This window comes from Mustela putorius, unplaced genomic scaffold (genome assembly GCF_011764305.1).
Source record: "Mustela putorius furo isolate JIRA1106 unplaced genomic scaffold, ASM1176430v1.1 tig00003845_pilon_pilon_pilon, whole genome shotgun sequence".
NCBI classification, from domain to species: Eukaryota; Metazoa; Chordata; class Mammalia; order Carnivora; family Mustelidae; genus Mustela; species Mustela putorius.
The window spans coordinates 95,391,431-95,410,345 of record NW_025421998.1 but is presented as its reverse complement, the minus strand read 5'-3'; the positions used below and the strand labels follow the sequence as shown (position 1 = coordinate 95,410,345).

The 18,915-nt window shown below is 51.0% G+C and overlaps 1 protein-coding gene across 4 annotated transcripts in view; it reads right to left on the bottom strand.

The window, feature by feature from the left end:
* The window catches only part of CLCN1 (chloride voltage-gated channel 1), a 30,641-nt gene extending 12,769 nt beyond the window's left edge, over nt 1-17,872 (bottom strand). For 3 of the 4 annotated variants that reach the window (XR_006601430.1, XM_004772061.3, XM_045063101.1), the window contains exons 1-12: nt 17,591-17,872; nt 14,770-14,890; nt 14,189-14,320; nt 13,620-13,748; nt 13,263-13,396; nt 12,107-12,184; nt 11,008-11,086; nt 5,510-5,635; nt 5,152-5,236; nt 4,853-4,954; nt 4,472-4,556; nt 4,075-4,224 (exon numbers count right to left, since the gene is read on the bottom strand). Coding sequence is in view for 3 of the 4 variants with exons in the window: in XM_004772061.3 (XP_004772118.1) it covers nt 4,075-4,224; nt 4,472-4,556; nt 4,853-4,954; nt 5,152-5,236; nt 5,510-5,635; nt 11,008-11,086; nt 12,107-12,184; nt 13,263-13,396; nt 13,620-13,748; nt 14,189-14,320; nt 14,770-14,890; nt 17,591-17,770 (1,401 nt within the window). In the remaining variant the exon portion in view is untranslated. Of the gene's footprint in view, nt 1-4,074; nt 4,225-4,471; nt 4,557-4,852; nt 4,955-5,151; nt 5,237-5,509; nt 5,636-11,007; nt 11,087-12,106; nt 12,185-13,112; nt 13,197-13,262; nt 13,397-13,619; nt 13,749-14,188; nt 14,321-14,769; nt 14,891-17,590 lie in introns of those variants that run through there. The other variant, XM_013045666.2, reaches the window with a different exon arrangement.
* Between the last annotated feature and the right edge of the window lie 1,043 nt (nt 17,873-18,915).

The following is an 18,915-nucleotide window of genomic DNA, read 5'->3' as shown; positions in this document are numbered from 1 at the left end:
CTCACAAAGGAACCTGGAGTGAAGACTGTCCTGCCTGAGTCATTTCCTTTAACATCAAACCACATTAAACAGAGGTTCAAAAGATCAAATCTATCCTAGCCATACTGGAAGGACACATTGAGAAAGTTAGCCAGTACAACAGAAAAGATCTCGAAGGTCAACTTTGTCAGGTAATATTCCAAAAGAAACCAGAACAATTTTAGCAAAAGTAACACATACATTCTGTGGCAAAGAAATGTGGAAGAATTAAGAAATAGAATGGAAAAATGAGCATTGGTTGAACCTTTAAAATACCTGTAAAAGAAATAAAAATAAGAGATACACCATGAAAATGTAGAAACAGGTTTTATATATAACTTCTAAAATAAGTAAGCCAATCTTACAAAAGGATCTCAAACTCATGTAGTGAAAGATGGTAGCAGCTAAATTAGAACAAATTGCCAGGATTTAAATATTTGTAATTGAAAATCTGTACCAAGTGCATTGTAAACTAATGAGAAACACATTTCTTACTATTCTGAACTGTAGAAAGATTCCCTTGATCTAGGGCTGATGTCAAGAGGCCATGCCAAAGGCTCTAAGAAGGCTGCATCCCAGAAGCTCTGAGATGAGGCAAAAATGCATACTTCTTCATGTCAGAATATGACCAGCTGAGAAGTCAAAGGTACAGATGAAGACATTATAGACTGAGAAAGCCTTGAGTATAAAGCAACCTTGTGTCTTGTTTTCTCTGCCTGCTCTCAGTCCTGGTGGGGTGCTCATCAATGCGGGTAGCATGTAGGTAGGCCACTGGGGAGGGAAGGCGGAAGGAAGGAAAGAAAGAAGAGAGCTTGGTCAAATAGCGTCCATGCAGCACAGAAAAGGCTTCTCAGAGCTACTATTTGCTGAAACGCCCCACAGAAATGCTCGTTGGGGAATTTGTTGAACCTGCAGATGACCAGACACCATGTAGGTCAGTGTGGACACGGAGTTCTGGGTATTTGTAGCTTACTTAACCTTTGCAAATGATTCTGACATGTAACAACTGGAGACCCCTTGAACTACTTTGTACCATCTATTTGGAATAAGCACATGAAAGCCGTATGGGATTTTATAGGCTCGGGTTAATCTGAAAGCTCCAGTAATACAGATTATAGGTGGCTGATAGGTCTGATTTCAGAGGATGAATTTTGGATTATCCTCCAAGATATGTGTAAGAACAGATGAGGATCAGAGGGCCCTGAAGTGAACAACTCCTAAGGACAAAGAATGACCCGAGGTTAGCAAACTTTTCGAGCTATTAGCACACCAAAGGAAAGATCCAGATGCAATGTAAATAATGTAGAACACAAATAACTCCCAAGAATTTAAACATCCAGCGCTGGAGAACTCGGAAGCTAGAGACCCACCATGACAGATTCTACTTTAGTCAGACCCTTCACAAGAAGGAGTGCCACGGAGAATTCTACAGAGCCTCAGGCTATGCTGGTCAGTGATACTAGGTAATGACTTTAGACTTATTAAATAAGGAAACTGAGAAGTTGTAATTTTATTCATACCCATTGTAGCAGCTGTTAACTTACAGCATGCTGATATTTCCATGTCTTAAGACTGGGGAAGATGGAAGTTCCCTTCATCAATAGGGGAGAACCTTATCTGCCTGTGTGAATACCGGCCGGAAGCCCATACAGGCTAAATTTCAAACCAGACTGTGGAAAAACAGTTCTAGTCACTTTCATATTCTAATTTGGTTATGTAGCCTATCATCTACACTTAGGAACAGATAAAGGGATGGATGCATATGGGTCCAATTACAGAAAAGTGAAAATGCTGGAAACAGTGATAATTGGACAACACCATGGATTTATAGCAATGAGTGGTGTTAGTTACATTTTTATTTTTATTTTTTTTAAGATTTTATTTATTTATTTGACAGACAGAGATCACAAGCAAGCAGAGAGAGAGGCAGGGAAGCAGGCTCCCCACTGAGCAGAGAGCCCAATGCAGGGCTCCATCCCAGGACCCTGAGATCATGATCTGAGCCGAAGGCAGAGGCCTTAACCCACTGAGCCACCCAGATGCCCCTACATTTTTAAATATTATGGAATGGCATAGGCCTGATGCAAACTGTGAGGCTTGAAATATAGCCCAGGAAGTATGTGAGTTTCTTCCCCTGTTACGTGCATGATGTAAACATTATCAAGGATGTGATTCAGTGAGAAATTAATAATAGCGACATACAGTTGAGTCCTGCTGTATAATCCAAGTAGGCCTCCCAGAATAAACTTTAATCTGTGAAGTCAAATCCAGATACATACTTGGGAATCTGGGGAGGTGAGGTGAGGTGTAGGGGAAATGGCGAAAAATATATGGTATTTTGTTTCTACAAAACTTTGCAAGAGCTTGACATTTTAAAAATATGTATGATCCCAAAGTTACCATATAGTTCAGTCTAGAGGAACAACAGGAAAACGCAATCATTATCCTTGAACAATAAATCCTGAGAGGCTATCAAAGCTTGGATTTGGTTACTTACAGGAAGCTGGGATTTATAAGTTAGAGAAGAGGAAGTCTGTATTGAAAGTCCTAAAGTCAATTCCTTAACAAGGCTGAGAACGAACTTACGATGAAAATATCAAATCTTTTGAAGGTAATAAAGTGGGTGTACAAAATATTGAAGCTGCCGACCCACCATGGAGCAGAACGGGAAAGAACATGCAGAGATGCAGTTTCCAGAAACCCAGAGCAAATCCTGAGAATATAAGTCACAAAGTTGGAACCTGGTGTGTCAAGCACCTGATGTCTTTAATCACAGGGTCCTTGACAAGTACATTAAAGGAGCAGCCAAAAACAAAGACATTTTTTTCAACCATAAGCATGAGATTTGCCAAAGTACAACAATCAAATATTATATATTTGGCACACGGTAGGTGTGTAATAACATTTATGGAATAAATGATCCCATGACAGCTATTATAATGTAAATATAACTTAGTGACTCATATCCTGGGAAAATATAGATTCAAAAAATGTGTCATGAATAAGTGAATATTCAAAAGCATGAACGTTCAGTGTGGACAGACTTTTGAATGAGAACCTTAATGTACAGAGGAAAATGCTGGATCATTCAGGCAAGACATAGGATTTGTAATAAGGCAATCACGGAGAAAGAAAACAAAATGGGGAAAGCAGCAGTTGTAATAGATGTACAACTGGGCGTGGAAATAAGAGTGTGTTTGTATAAAGCAGTGACTGAGAAGCCTATGAAGACGTGGAAGAGGCCAGCTTTGGTTCCCTAATTGAAATGAAGAGAAAATAGCTTGCAAGTGGCAAAATCCTCATGGCCTCACCAGCAAAAGGGGAAATAACAACATGTATAAAAATTACTTATAGGGCGCCTGCGTGGCTCAGTCAGTTAAGTGTCTGACTCTTGATTTTGCCTCAGGTCATGATCCTAGGTTTGTGGGATTGAGTCCCATGTTGGGCTCCATGCTCAGCAGGGAGTCTGGGTAAGATTCTCTCTCTCTCCTGCTCCCTCTGTTCCTCCCTGAGCTCAAGAGCATGTTCTCTCTAAATAAATAAATAAAGTCTTAAAAATTATTTATAGTCACTAAAAAATTGAGTTAAATATTTAATCTCTTTGGCAATTCTAGAAAAGAGATTACCCACTAGGTAGGGACAAATGGATATGCAAATCATCTAAAGATAGATCACTGGATATAGGAGAATGAAGTACCTAATTATCTAATATGTGGGGGATTTGGTTAATTTATGCCGGGTGTTTACACAGTTATCTAAGTTGCTCAACCTTGTCTGTTCCTCATTTACTAGGCTGCTGTGACGTCTTGATCATTTAGCAAGTAGAACCTTTAGCAGGCTTATGGTAATTATGGCAACATTGCTAGGTTGACATGAAGGGAGCAATTAACCCAGATATGGGCTCACTTCTGTAGGTGAGCAACTCACCTAGGCTATGGGAGCATAGCTATTTCTCTTTAGGTCGGACAAAGCCCCAATGAAGTTCTTAGGCAAACTGTGGGTTCCCGGTTGAAAAGGGACAGAAGCTTAAGGGGTTAGGAGTGCAAGGAAGGGTACCTTCATGATAAAGAAGAGGAAGATGATGATGACCACATTGACCTGTGGGTGGATCCACACAGCCGACCGGCCCAGGCTTTCAGGGTCACCCACATGCTTCACCCAGGTGTTGTTGTCAAACAGGGTACTGATGGCTTCACGAGGCATCAGCTGTGAGAGGAGGAAGCAGAAGGGGGAGGTCTCCAAGCATGTCAGGTACTAGCGCTCTGTACAGAACTGCTCCCCCAGTCTCATTGTTTGAGGGACTCTCCTGCTCTTCTTTCGGGGGAGAGGTTCTACCTTTGAGCAAAAGAGCTCAGAAGCCTGAGGAATGTCTGCTGTGGCCCTGCCCTGGCTGCGTCTGGCCTTGGGCTCAGTGACCTGACCCCTCCCACCCCCCAGACTCCTTGGAGCTGACCTCTCCAGCCATGAATTGACCCATTCCTGGCGGAAAGGTGAGTGAGGCAATGATGAAGGTGACTATCCCGGGATACAGCAGGCGGCTGAAAAAGAAACAGATTGGAACCCTGCGAGTTAGCCCCCGGGGGACGCCACGCTGAGCCAGCGAGCTGGGCCCACGCAGCCTCAGCTCTTTAAACACACGACATTCTTGTCACCAAAAAGCAACTTTTAAGGGGCAGGCCACGCCCCTTGCTCCCCCCTGTGTGGTATATTGGGCTCCCATATTTCATCGCGAGCCACCTAAAGCCAAGGACGGCCTTTGACAAAGATTAAAAGGGAGGGGCTCATGGAGAAAGCAGAATGGAACCGGGTAGGACACAGGAGGGCAGTGACTCACTGCTTCGCCAGAAACTGGCTGAGGGCCTTGTTCTTTCGGACACCGAGCATGACTTGGCGATGCAGGTACACAAACACAGCTCCCAGGAAGCCACAGCAAATCCTGCGGGCGTAAGTTACACAGCAATGGAACCCTCTTCAGGACCCGCCCTCGGCGGGAGACAAATTCCAGGCGTGCACGCTCCCTTCCTGCGCTCTTGCCCTCAGCCATGCACCCTTAGCCAGGCCTGCCCCCCTCCTTCCAGCCGCAGCCGCGCCCCGCGCCCTGTTCACCACTCCCAAGCGGCCAAGCCCACTGACCCGATGACGGCGAAGGCTGGGAGCTCCTGCAGATCAAAGGGGAAATCCATTCGGAAATTGGTTCTGAAGAGAGCCGTGATGGTGACTGAGGGACGGAAAGCCAGGCATCACGGTGGGAGCACCACAGAAGCCCGGTGCTGGGGGTGAGGGGGTGAGCCGGGGGGAGGGGGGGGAGGCTGGAGTCCTCCGCTGCGGGTCAGCTCTTTCCTTCCGCCCAGGCTATGACCTAGATCTCTGCCCTATATCCTTGGGCCCTGGGCCCTCTCTCCAAATAATGGCATCCATTCCTTCTCTAAATGGCCCCAAGGACTTCTGTTCCCCAGCCCAGTTCCAGCTCCAGCCCAGGCTGCCCAGGTACCTGCGTCCTTGTTCCACACGGCCAGGACGCGGAAAACAAAGGCGCTGAACGTGGCCGCAAAGAATCCTCGCCAGTAGTTCCGCACCGCAAAGTAGGTAGAGGTGACCTCGATGCTGAACAGCACTCCTGCAGGGCCGTGGGGGTAGTCGGGCGCGGAGGAAAGCCAGCAGCTCTCCCCCACACTCTCCCTCCTGCGGGCCTGAGGTGCTTTTGCTGAAACCCAAGTCGTGAGGGAAGCAGTAGTGGGAAGTGATGGTCTCCTGGAACCTCATGCTCTAAACCATACACTGGCTCCTGCTGGCAGTGGTTTGCAGGCCGGGGATGTGGTCCATCAAAGATACGGGGATGGGGGGCGGTGGGGGGGGAGGGAGAGGGATGGGGTGGGAGGGGGGTGGTTCTTAACCCACAAACCAGGAAGATCAGGAGGTCCTCCCTCTCTCTCCCTTAGAAAGTAGGGTTGGGTGGGATTCTCATGTCCACAGTCATGCAAGTTTCTGCAGAGAAGTTAGGAGAGAGAACCTTTCCAGAGCAGGTGCTCCACAGAGTTGCGAAGCAGAGCTCGGGATTTATAGGGACTCTCCCTCACATTCCTCCCATGCGCCATATACCGTAGGGCAAGTTCATAAAAAACAAATAACCAAAATGAACACAAAAAGACTTCATGAGAGGGGCGCCTGGGTTGCTCAGTGGGTTAAAGCCTCTGCCTTCAGCTCAGGTCATGATCCCAGGGTCCTGGGATCGAGCCCCACATCGGGTTCTCTGCTCAGTGGGGAGCCTGCTTCCTCCTCTCTCTCTCTCTGCCTGCTTCTTTGCCTACTTGTGATCTCTGTCTGTCAAATAAATAAATACAATCTTAAAAACAAACAAACAAACAACAAAACTTCATGAGAGCTGATAATACTCGATGTTCCAAGAAAAGAAAGTAGAAGATTCACCCAGAGTTTAAAAAATAAATAAATAAAATAAAAACCTGACTTAAAAGAACCAAACAAGGAGAAAAACCAAGAGGCTAGAAGTTAAAAACGATTTTGCTTAAGAAAAAGGTGAATGAGATAGGAGGAGAGCTAATGGAAAGCCCTAAGCACTACTGTTTCCCAGAGCAGATGGTGCACTGGAAAAGGAGTTGGTAGATGTACAGACCAACAGTAGGCGTGGGCAGGGACAAAGTCAGGAACGCTAGGGAGGGCATAAAAACAAAATTCAAGAGACGGCAAAAAAAGTAACCTTTGAACATATTAAGAATAAGGGAGTGGACTTTGATTAGAACCAAAGTAAAAATTGGTGACAAAATGACCTAGTTACACTTCATCTTTATCAGAAATGAGGAGGAGAAACCAGGGAACTGAGGCATATCATCGGATAAATGGGGAAGAACTTGGCCCCATGAGAGGCCATGAGCCAGATGAGGTTTTTCTCCTCCTTTCTGCCCATGGTGGACAGTTGCTGGCCTGCCTGAGGCCCCCACCAGCTCCCCTCTACCCCTTCAGGGAGCATCTCACACCCCAGCCACTTTTTCTCCTTGTTCTGTACTCCAAGTTACAGTTCTCATATTCCTCAAGAGTCCCCCCTCTATTTCACAGTCACAGGAAGTTACTTGCAGCGTGGGGGTGGGGGTGGTGGTGGCCCAACCGTTACCCTCTCGTCTAGTAGCTGCGGCGCTTGGCCGAAGGGCCCTAGTGGTGAGCTCAAACGCCACCCTCTCCCAGAAGGCATTCCCAGCAGCCCTCATCAAGTAGAAAAGGCCCCTCTCACCTTCCTGTCTCAGAGTTTGGGACTTTTTGGGCACTTGCCACTTGCAGACAGAGTGATTTGTTTCCATCTCAGAGTTCTCTGCAGGATCAAAAATTCCTTGGAACCCCCCACCTAAGTAATCCCATGCCTGGTACATTATCAAGCCTTAGAGCCTAGTCTGTGTGTGAACCGTGAGGAGAGGATGGGAAGGAAAGAGAATAAAAGAGAACAGAACGGGTGAAATTTCAGAAAACGGAGCGAGGGACCGTGGAATTGGGGGCAGAGAGAGCTGCCAGCCACCCCTTCTGCCCCTGCTCCTCAAATCACATCAGGTGAGGCATCTGTGTCCTCGGGCTAAAAGGACCGATTTGACACAGTGGGGAAGCAGGTGGGGCAAGTCTCTCCTTTTCTTGAGTAGTAATAAAACCAAACCAGCTTTGATTTGCGGGGGGTGTAAGCTATCCAACTTATGCATATTTTACAACCATTTTTTTTTTGAAACCCTAGGCTAGATTTTCTTTCCTACGAGGTGGTTCTGGGATGCTTTCCCTAGCAGTCTGTCACTGTATCCTCAGGAATGAGAACTGATTTTAATATTCGTCGGAGCCAAACAGAAAAAATGTGCTTCTAAAAGCAAACAAAGCCTTACAAACACAAACAGCTTTTGGAAACTCTCTGGTGTCTAAGGTTCTGGAGTTGGCTCTCTCCTGGCACCCTGGATGTTCTCTGTGCCCCTGCTCTGGCTCCTTTGCCTCGGCCCAGGCTAGGGCCTTCCTTGCCTTGGTGTCCTGTTCTTGCTACTCACAGACGCACTCTCGTAGCTCCATTTATGCCCACGGCTTCAAGTGCCGCCTCCATGCTACTGGGTCGCAGAGTGATGTTTCCAGCTCGGTTCCTGAACTTCAAACTCACCCATCTGGCTGCCTATTTGGTATCACTTGGATCGGCCACAGGAACTTCAAACTCAACCAACTACAGTAAAACCGGGGGCAGCTGGGAGGCTCAGCTGGTAAAGCGTCTGACTCTTGACTCTTGGTTTCGGGTCAGGTCATGATCTGGAGGGACGGAGCTCAGGGCTCAGCAGGGAGTCTGCCTGAAGGTTCTCTCCCTCTGCCCCTCCACCCCTCCCCTCTCTCCTTCGTCAAAATAAACAAACAAATCTCTCTTTTTTAAAAAAATAAAGTAAAATTGATCAACTCCTCCAGACCTGTTTCACTTCCTCTATTCCTTGTTTGGCTTACTGGCACCACTGGCCATCCAGTTTTCTTCAAAATGAACTTTGGGAACTGGCCCCAATTCTTCTTCCTCTCTCATCCTTTATAAAACCTTGCACAAAATCAGCCTCCAGGTCCGTCAATTTGACTTCTTATCACTCCGTGTGTATCATCCCCTTCTCTCTCTCTCTCCTCTGTCCCCATCCAGTTCACTCTCTCATCATCTAGCAGTAGGGCTACAATAGTCTTCTTGTTAATCTCAGATGAATCCTGTTAATCCATGGCCAGTTCTATTCCGCACACTTTTGCCAAAGGGATCGGACGAACGTGCAGTTTGACATGTCACTTCCTTGTTCAGAATTCTTCTGTGGCTCCCCTTCGCCCATGACCGAATCTCCCAAAGTCCATCTGTGAGATCCTAGGAGCCTCATGAGAAGTTCCTCGCTAAAGGGGTTCTGTGGGAAACGCTGTGTTTGAGCCAGAGTTTGCATGGTCGCAATGCCTGCCGGCAGAGCCAACATTCTGGTCACTTCTCCAGTCGGTCTGTTTAACATAGCATCTTCCAACTTATTTGACCTTGGGGCCCTTTCACCTGTTATATCTATTAACGCCGCGGAGAACTATGTTCTGTAAAACACATTTGGACAAAGTCTAGTCTGGAGGACAGAATCTAAGTTCTTGTGTGTGGCCGCTGAGGACCCTCACGATGCAGCCTCATAAGTTCCCCTGCATCCTCTAGCGATTCTCTCATCTCCTGTGATTAGAGCCCCCAGATCGCGACTCTGCGAGGCCTTTTCTTCTGTCCGGAGCACCCTGTCTTCACAGCCTTCTTTGCACTTTGCCCAAGAGGCCCTGGAGACGCGTCTTTGAGTGGGCTAGAGACCGGTCTGTCTGCCGGGCCACCCTCTCAGCTGGGAGCGCCTGGGAGCACAGCACCCAGAGCACAGGTGACGGAAGAAAAAGGATGCTTGCCGTTTTAGCAGAATGTGGAAGCAGATTTTTTGCAGTGGTGTAAGGAATTAAGAGTTGGCTACATAGCGAATAAATTACCTTATTACTAATTGTTTTTCTTTCAGGATTATTCTATGATCATTAAAAAAAAGGAAAACAATCAAATAAAACGACCTGCCAGGACATTTATTACTTGTACTCAATATAAACATCCTGAAAATGGCACCTCAACTTTTCAGTCCTGAACCTTTTCTCACATCAAGAGGCGTGTTTTATCTGTAACTCTCTTATCTTTCCTATAGTCTCCACTGAAGTCTCCAAGAGAACCTTCCTCGTTCATCCTAGAAATTCCAGTTTTATGCAAACAAAACAAAAAACCCCAAACCCAGATTCTCTTCATTTTAAAAGAATCTGGCTAATTAAAACCAAAATTTAAAAAGTCTTCCTGTCTGAAAATGTTGTTTAGATCTTCTGGATTTGTAAGGCAAAAAGAGTAAGGAAAGGTGAAAGTGGGAATAAGTGTAAGCGTGTAATGTCTAACCTGTACAGAAATTCAGACACACCCCTCACTCAGGGGGCCTAGTGACTTCAATGACAAGAGCCAGAGTGCAGAGGATGCTAGCTGATGTGATCTCCTTGAGCTGCGTGGGCTGCTGTAGCGTCAGGATAAGCGAGCAGGACGCACTTCCATTCACTCTGAACGCTTATCCCTACGTCATTCCCGAGCCAGGTCCTGTTAGCTACCTGGACACTCTTCTACGAAGGCACTGATGACATTGTCATAATTGAAGAGATAGCTCTCACAGCAGGTGTGTGGAAGAAGCATAGGCTTTTCCAGCAATTTTGTTCCCCCAGTTGTCAGCTGGGTGTCCTTTTTATCACCAATGACCCGAGGAATGATGCGCGTAGTCCCACTGCATCAATCCCATTACAACGTACACCGAGTCGTAAACAAATGGGTACAGCTGCTCTCCCTGTCCGGACCCCTTTGTTCGCGTTCCAGGACACAGGTGACAGTCCGAAAAGCCACCCTTGGCCTTCCACATGCAGAAAGAGCTAATGTCAGCTTTAAGCTACTCTCAGGGAGCTACAGGGTTTAACTCCCATCTTTAGCCCTCGTGAAAGCTGACCGTGGGTCTAAGTAAGGCCCACCTACACACCCGTGTCCTAATAACACGCACAAATGGAATTTTTTCCTTGGAGAACAAACTACGGAGAGTCCCCTGGTAGAAGACGTAGCTGTAAATGGAGGGCAAACACGACCAACCATATCCACAGGCTTTAAGACAAGGACGGAACCAGGGAGGCTGCTTGGGTTTTCATTCCTGCCTCTCCTGCTCGCTCAAGTCCCTTACCCTCTCTGTGGTCAGTTTTCTCCTTCCTCTCCTCTGCACTGTGGCTCTCATATGGCTTTTAGCAGGAGTGAATGTAGAGAGACACTTAGAATGTCACTAGCACATAGTAAATGCTCAGTAAAAGTTCGCTATTCTTGCCATACTTTCGTTTTAACTGGCAATATTGCATTTGGGGATGCTGACAAAACCTGGCTGGAGAGAGCCAGCCTGGGCAGCGGACTGATGTAGGAGGGGGTGAGTCACTTGCCTCCAAGTGGCGTCCCAAAACAACAGCCGACTCCTACCGCACAGCCCACCGTCAGCATGTCAGTGTAATAGTACGGCTGCTACTAGGGGAGAGACAGACAGACAGACAGATGGGAGGGGCAGGGAGGGGGGCCAGAGAGGAATGGAGAACAAGCAAGGGTGGGGAATAAGGCAGAAGGGGAGGCTTAAGTTACAGGGAATCAGAGTGGCCCCCTCATCCCCAGTGATTCCCAGGCCAAGTGAAACTCAGTTAGTTTGGCAAACAGGAAGTGACCTCATAGCGCAAGTCCAAACACAGAAAATGAAATCAAAGATAACTATGTGGAAGGCCCGTCAGGCAATAAGTGCTCATCAGAGAGAGGCTGGAGATGGGGACGGCCCAGGGCAAGAAGTGTCAGTAGCAAGAGAAACAGAAAGGACTCCGGACAGTACCAATAAAGCCTGCATAAACCAGCCGCCAGCCACAAAGGAACACACAGCCCTCTACATAGTAGAGAAGTATGGGTGCCTGCAAGCCAGGGGCTGCGATCTGGGTCACTCCTTGAATGCCCACCCGCTAGTCCCGTTGGCGAGCACCCTCTCCACCCCAAAGGTTAGGCAGCCACTCCAACCCCCTTCCAAGTCGTGCTCGGGGAACGGGGTAGGGAGGAAGTGGGACTTGCCTCCAATAGGGGCTGCAAAGCAGCATCCCACGCCCACCGCACAGGCCGACACCAGGAGATCAAGCTGCCCAGACACGGTCTGCAACAGAGAAGCACGCAGGACGAGGAGAGTGGAGCGCTGGGGCTGGCAGCAGTGTTCACGAGGGATAGGGTGGGGGCTCGGGAGACCAAGGGACAGGGGTAGACAGGAGGGCAGCAGAGGAACTGGGCAGGGTGCAGGTCTGGAGCAGGGGTGTGGATCAAGAAGGGAGGGGTGTCCTGGGGATGGCAACAGGTGGCTGGGGTAGGCGGGTGGGGGTGTGTGTGAAGAGGATAAGGGAGCGTGGGTTAGCGCAGTGCCCCACATCAGCATCGCGTCCAGCCCAGCACAGACAGCCCCCCCCCCCCCAGGCCCCGAACACACACAGCCCTTCCCTTATTTTACTTTCTCAACCTTACCTCATAGACTCCACAGAACATCGACATGAACCTGCTGAGGACAGCAGCACAGATGCTGGCGATGTGGACAAAAGGGCCCTGAGAGAGAGAAGGAGTGGACAGGTCAGGGGCTGGGGGTCCGGATAGGAGATTTGTGTCTCCAGGCACTGAGCAAGGTGCCCAAAATACAGTAGTGAGCAAGACAGAGGGTGTGCCCTTGGGATCTACAATCCAGAGAGGAAGGGGTGGGGTGGACCAGCATCTCGGGGAAGCTCTGGGGACAGAAGAGGAGGGAGGGTGAGGGAGGGTGAGGAGGCAGGGCAGACGAGGGTGCAGTGGGGGACTAGAGAGGGCGCTCAGCCATCACAGCTGAGCAGAATCTCCGCTGAGAGGGGGTTGGGAGCCACATGCATGTCAGGAGCAACAGAGAACAGCAGGGGCAGGAGCCTTGGTACAGGAACAGCTTGTGTGGTTGAGGGACGGGAAGAGCTTGTCACCCAAACACAGTGAACGAAGGGCAGCTTGAGAGGACCAGAGACCAGAGGGAAGCCAGATCAGCAGAGGTCTCCTAGGCCCCAGTAAGAAGTTGGGGTTTTATTGTGAGAGGACTGGGCAGCCATTAGAAGTTCTGAAGCAGACGTCAGCTAGTACTGATTGCTTTTTGAAAAGACGACTCTGGCTGCCATGTGGATCCCCGACTGTAGCAGGGCAAGAATGCACAGCAGCGGAACCTTGGAAAAAGCACAGCCTTTTTCTGGGTCTCAGCTTCCACATATTAAAACAAGGAAACTGGTGCTCAACTGGGGGAGACTCTCTATTCCCTCCAACCCCGGGGACATTTGCCAGTGTCTGGAGTTATTCTGATTGTCAAAACTGGGGGGGGGGGCACTCCTGGCATCTAGGAAGTAGAGGCCACGGGTGCTGCTAACCTCCTACATAATGTACAGGGCAGCCCCTCAGAACCAAGAATTATCCAGCCCCAAATGTCCACAGTGGCCAGGCTGGAGGCTCCACTCTAAGTCCCTACCGGCTCAGACAGGTCTGTCATTCTGCGTCAGGACTGGGAACTTCCTGAGTATTGATTTCCTTCCCGGTGCCCCTTGGCACTGCCTCTTCCTGTGCCCGGGGCTCCCTCTGGGCTCAGTGCTGCCCTCTGCTGGAGAACCAGCGGACCTACCTCCTTCCCCACAGGAATGCCACTGCCCAGCCCCGCAGTCAAGGCCACAACCTTGGCCACAAAGGCCTTGAGGGTGAGATATTCCTTCAGGATCACCCCACGGAGTATCGTCTTCATTTCAGGGATTCCAGAGCCTAGAAGGGTCAAAGAATGATTATGCGCAGCTTCCAGCAAGAGTTTCAAAGGGAGAGGAATGGCCAGACAGTGGACTTGGAGATGGGGGGGGGGGAGCGATGGCAGAGCGGGGGAAAGGGTTGTCAGGAGGGCTGGCAGGAGGAGAGAGCGGACTGGAAAGGTCTGGAGGCCAGCGAGACTGTGCTGACGACATGGCGCGGGGAGGACGGGGTCAGCGCTCACCAACAGCCTGGGGAGACATGAGGTGGCAGAAGAGGGCGCTGAAGAGGATGAGAGTGAGCGGGAAGGTGACCCAGACCAGGTACTGCAGAGGCAGGCTGGGCTGCATCTGGTAATAGCTCCACTTGTAGGCTGCAGAGACACGAGCCTGGGTTCAGTCCCAGGGTGGCGGGGATGTCGCCGCTCCCGCACGGCCGCAGCGCACCGGTGTGCCGTGAACGTCCTCATGCCCCGACCGTGCTGCCAACCCCACTGGAGCAGGCACACTGTTAGCAACTGTGCCGGTTGGCCCAGAACTGAGTGGTACCTGGGACTCGGGGCGGACAGTGCTCAAACCAAAAAAGTCCTGGGAAAATGGGGGTGAGTTGGTCACCGAATTAGAGGGGCACCGTCAGCTTGGCTGGTAGCAGGCGAAGGGGCAGGAGAAATGGATCTGGGTCCAGGTCCAGTCTTAGCCTGGGCCAGATCTCCTCTGGGCAACACCCGCCTCCCCGAACACCCAACTTGTCCTAGGCAGGAACTCAAGAAATAGCCATCGTGAGGGAGAGGCTGAAGGGCCACGGTGAACCTACCCTGAAGGGTTTTGGCACTGACATAGTCCATGCTCCAGCTAACCAGAGCCATAAGCAGTCCCAGGAGCACCAGAAAGATCCAGTCTTCTCCTAATTTTCTTCTCATCACATGTCCCAGGCGGTGGACACAGCCTGCGAAGAGGGAAGGGAAAGGAGAGCGGCCCTCCAGTCCCCACCGTGGGCTCTGACCGAGGGCTGGCCTGGAAGAGCGGGGGGCCGCGCCCCCCCCCCCCCCCCCCCCCCCCCCCCCCCCCCCCCCCCGGGTCTTGCTGTCTGGGTCATTCAGCAAGCTTCTATTCACCTCTCTGCCAGCTGTGCCCCGTCCCTTCCAAAGGCACCCCAGTCCAATTCCCCTTGGGATACTTGAATGCCTTCTAAAACTCTTGCTTCCTGGGGGGCGAGTGGGAGAGTAGGGAATAAGGCAAAGCCAGAGGAGACAGGGAGGGAAGCCTTTCTTTGTGGCTAGGAGGAGGGCTCGAGTGTGGCTAGGGGGAGGGTGCAGGGCGGGAACTTCCCAGTTACTCTCTTAGTGCCTGTACTTCCTTCCACTCCAGATGCCTTTAGCCTGCAGGCCCCATCACCTTGACATTTAGAAGAGTGATCCTCGTCCTCGCTGTCCACGCTCTCCCTGGAGCCCGTCTTCTTGGGCATCCCTGTGTCCTGCTCCTTGTCTGAGAATTGCTGTTTGTAATGGCCATAAATCTGGACACAGAGAGAATGGGAAAGGTCTGTTTTGCTGGAGGTAGAAGAAATAGGTAAGAGGGAAGTGCAGAGACCTGCGGGGAAAACAGCTTTTTAAACTCCTGGGTGTTGAGGGCCTGGCCTAGGACCCTTTTGTGGCAGAACCCGCCCTGAGCTCTCTGCATGCTTCTACTCCTTACCTACCCGTCCGTCCTCACCCTCTCTCCGTCCGCGCCCCTCTTGGTCAAGGGAGGCCTTCCAGGAGGCCAAGTCCTACTCTGCAGTAGAGACACAGGAACTCTGCAAGACTGGACATCCGTGTCACTGAGGTGTTTTGTTCCAGCTTACGGTGCTTCAGCCCCTGTCTCTCTACCACCCTAGCTACCCCCTTCCTTCCTAGGAATCCTCACCTGGACTCATGAGGACAGACAAGAAGGTGCCTCTCGGTTTTTCCATCTTGGTGTGTCTGGCCTTTCTTGAGGCCCCTCAGATGCTCTGCCAAGCTCAGAGAAAGCCCATCCACCTTGCCTCCCTGTGCTCATGTGCACAAACAGGAGCCAGGCCTGGTAAGGGACTCCCTGGACCAGGATAACTAGGTGCTCACTAAGTGTGGGGAGGGCAGAGCGGCACCCCTCTGATCTGGTAGCCCTCTGCTCTCAGCTGTGCAGAACATGTGTGTTTGGGGCAGGGGGAGCAAGGGCTCTCACTGCTTTTAGTCTGTCCTTCCCCCACTGTACTAGGTCTGTCCTCCGAGGCCAGGGTCAGGCCAGGCCGTGTTGCTGGTTCTGGGAGAGCCTGGGTAAGAGAGATCTGATTTCACAATATGAGTGGCAGGGTTTACGCCCCAGTTCTGGACAGGCGCACACTGACGGCCCCGGCTCACGGCTGTTTCATCTTCTGGGAGGAGGTTAGTGACTGAGGGAGACAGTGTGTCCCTCCCTGTCCCACCTGGCCTCAGAGGGCGGACACTACCCGAGCAGCTTAGGGCACATCCCTCTCCACCGGCTGTCTCGGCGGCCTCTGGTCCTAGGCTGGAGGAGGTGAGGGACGGGGTCCTCCCAACCAAACCCTGGCTGGGAAACACCGAAAAGAGCCAAATCAGAGCCGGCTGGTTCAGGGCTGAGCGCGGCATCAAAGCAGGTCTGGGGAGGGAGAGGACGACCCAAGTCTGAAGGGGATGCTGCGGGGAAGCCGCGTCTGGGCTTCAGGGACAGAAGCAGCAGTGTGTGGAGCCGGGAGGCGGGGCCTGGGAAGGACAGCTGAAGCAATGTCGCCAAGTACTGCTAATGGTTGCAGCTGGGTACGGGGTGCTTTGGGGATTCATCATATGGGTCTATTTTTAAGTTTGAAATTTTCCATAATAAAAATTAAACAGAGGAAAAATGAAGTCCAAACCCCTTGTCTTTGCTTTCAAGCCAACTCTACTTCCCAAATTAATTTACCAGTCCTTTCCCGCATGAAGCTCCATGTTAATCTGCCTGGTTTCCTCACTGTCAGCAGAAAGTGCCTTTTACTTTTCACTCTCCCCACCCAGGTAGCTTGGTGAACGGGTGAGAGGAGCCGGGGGAGGGGAGCCCGAGGCCATGCGCGGGGTCTTTCTGTCCCCTCCCATCCTGTGTTCCAAGGCCGGAGCAGGCTCCAGCTTCCCTAGGAAGCACCTTCCCTTCCACTCATATTCCAGCCTCCTCTGACTTGGTGTCCCCATCCCCCCGCTGCCCCCTTTCCCCAGGGTTGCCTCACGTTGGGGACTAAGGCTGCAGCGTGAATCTCATAGACTTGTGGCCCCCAATGCTGAGATCACCCGTGAAGTCCCCCTCAGGTGCCACCCTGTCTAGATCCCCCTCATCGCTCCTGGACCTATCTTTAGATAAAATACCTTTCAAGTCTGGCTTCCTGGTCCTGACAGGATCCATCCTGATACTCTGCAACCGCCTTTCCTCACTGACCCTCACTTCCCTGTCGATCCACGGCAACCTCCGGCAACCTCCGGCAACCGGCAACCGAAGCTTCCCTGTGGTTGCGCCCTCCCATTTTCCCTTTCTAGATGTCTGCGCCGCACCACTCCCCACTCCTGGGCAGGGAGGTTATTCCTGGATATTCCTGGACACTCCCAATCCCCTCTCCCCGGGAACAAGCACCTCTACCTTCCCAGGCCCCTACCCATGAATAGGTTCTTATCTGATCAACCCTTCCCACCTAAAAGTTTGATGCGTTTCTTCTGGTCCTGTTGACCCCGGTGTATCTTTGATCACTCACAAGCAATCCAGTTAGTTTCCTCTGCTTCTCTTAGCACCTTCCTTCTGCCTTCTCAGCAGTGTTTGTGCGTGTTCTGCTGAGGGTCAGGAGGGAGAGCTCTGGCGGTGTCTGCATTGGGGTGAGGGTGTAAGACACAGCTTGCACACACAGGGGTGTGGGTTCCCATGCCTGTCACTCCACGCACGTTATGTAAGCACGAGCTAGTCCAGCATGCGTCGCTGTGCCGGTGCCCCAGGATTCGGGTGTTCCGTTAGTCAGGGTTATATAAAACTGCATGGGTCTCTAAGTGCATGCTTGGCTGAGCTTGGCCCTTTGAAGGATTTTCGTATTTCGAACACATTACATGTACTTTTTTAAGTTAAAAGATGAACACTTTTGCCTCTTTTCACCTAATTCCTAATTTCCCCCAATCCATCACACAACTATCTCCTGGATTCCACCACCCCTTCCCCCGCAGGACTTTACCTGTGTGGGGCGGGTGTTGGCACGGGGGCCTGCATCCCTCCGGAGCCTGTGCTGAAGGGCCCCGTTCTCGGAGGGCAGTCCGTAGCTGGTGCAGTGTTCGAAGGGCATATACTGGTACTGGGGAGCACTACCCCACCAGCTCTGTTCGCCCCCACGCCGCAGGGACCCAGCTGGCTCCATGTTCCCTCCCTGGGCTGGGCCTTGGCCTGCTTGCCCCCGTCCTCCCCCCAGTACAGCTCCTTAAGCCTGTCCTCTTGCCGGTCCCCAAGGCGTCTGGGGCAGCATGCCCACCCCCAGCTATTTATAGGCATCTCTCTGTCACATGACCCCCCCCCCCACTGCCACATCTGATCTGCTTGGGGTCGAAGCAGGTGTGAGAGCAGTATGGGGGAGGGGCTGGGAGGAGAACCTGCGGGACAGCCCCACAGGGAATTCCCTCAGCAGGGCCAGCAGCACTGTCTCCCTCCATAGCCACAAGGAGGCTTCCAGCCCCAAGGCACTGGGCCCTCTCTAAATATTGCTCAGACCAGGACAGACAGCAGCTCAGCAGCTCTCCAACCTGTGTGCTCCCAGGGAGTGGCAGACCTGCACCCTCTTCCACGCGTGGAGAGGTGAGGGGTGGCCGCTGGAGTGACTCTAACGTCTGGGAACACGGGAGGGTAACTCACCGGAGAGAGTAACTGGTGCCTTTCTGCCATCTTTTCCTGTTGGGCTGCTCCCAGCTCAGTATCTTCCCAAGACTGAGTCCTCATCTGTTGGACCAGCTCTCCCAAGATTTTCAGTTTTCTCCTCCAGCTTTGCTATTTCTATCTGCCAGATGCTAATAATGCTTTGGTGTCATCCCCTTGACCCCACCCTTATTACCCATTGGGTGTGGGAAGCAGGGGTAACAGCCATGGATTCTGGCCTTTCTCCTACTTCCCAGACAGATATATCAATCACACCAGAATTCTGGACTCTTCACGGAGGGACTGAGCTTCTACTTAGACTGTGGAGCACCTGCCTAGGTCTATCAGGGCAGGTTAGATAACAGGGGAGAAGGGGAAGTGGGCCAGAGGCCGCAGGAGGCCCGAGTCGGAGGGGAGGGAGTAAGTTTTATCTCATCATGAGGCCCACAAACATAAAAGATGACGGGGAAGTACTCTGCTCTTCTTCCCTTTTCCGATCAATAAACAGATTTTGGCCAAGGCCAAACTACTTTATCTGCTGTCACTTTTTTTAAAAACTGATTTTCCTAGGACATTCCTTCCCCTGTGAACTCTTCACCTTAGAAGTTACAAACGCGAGCCAATGTATAGTTTAGAATCTGTCACCAAGTAGGATCT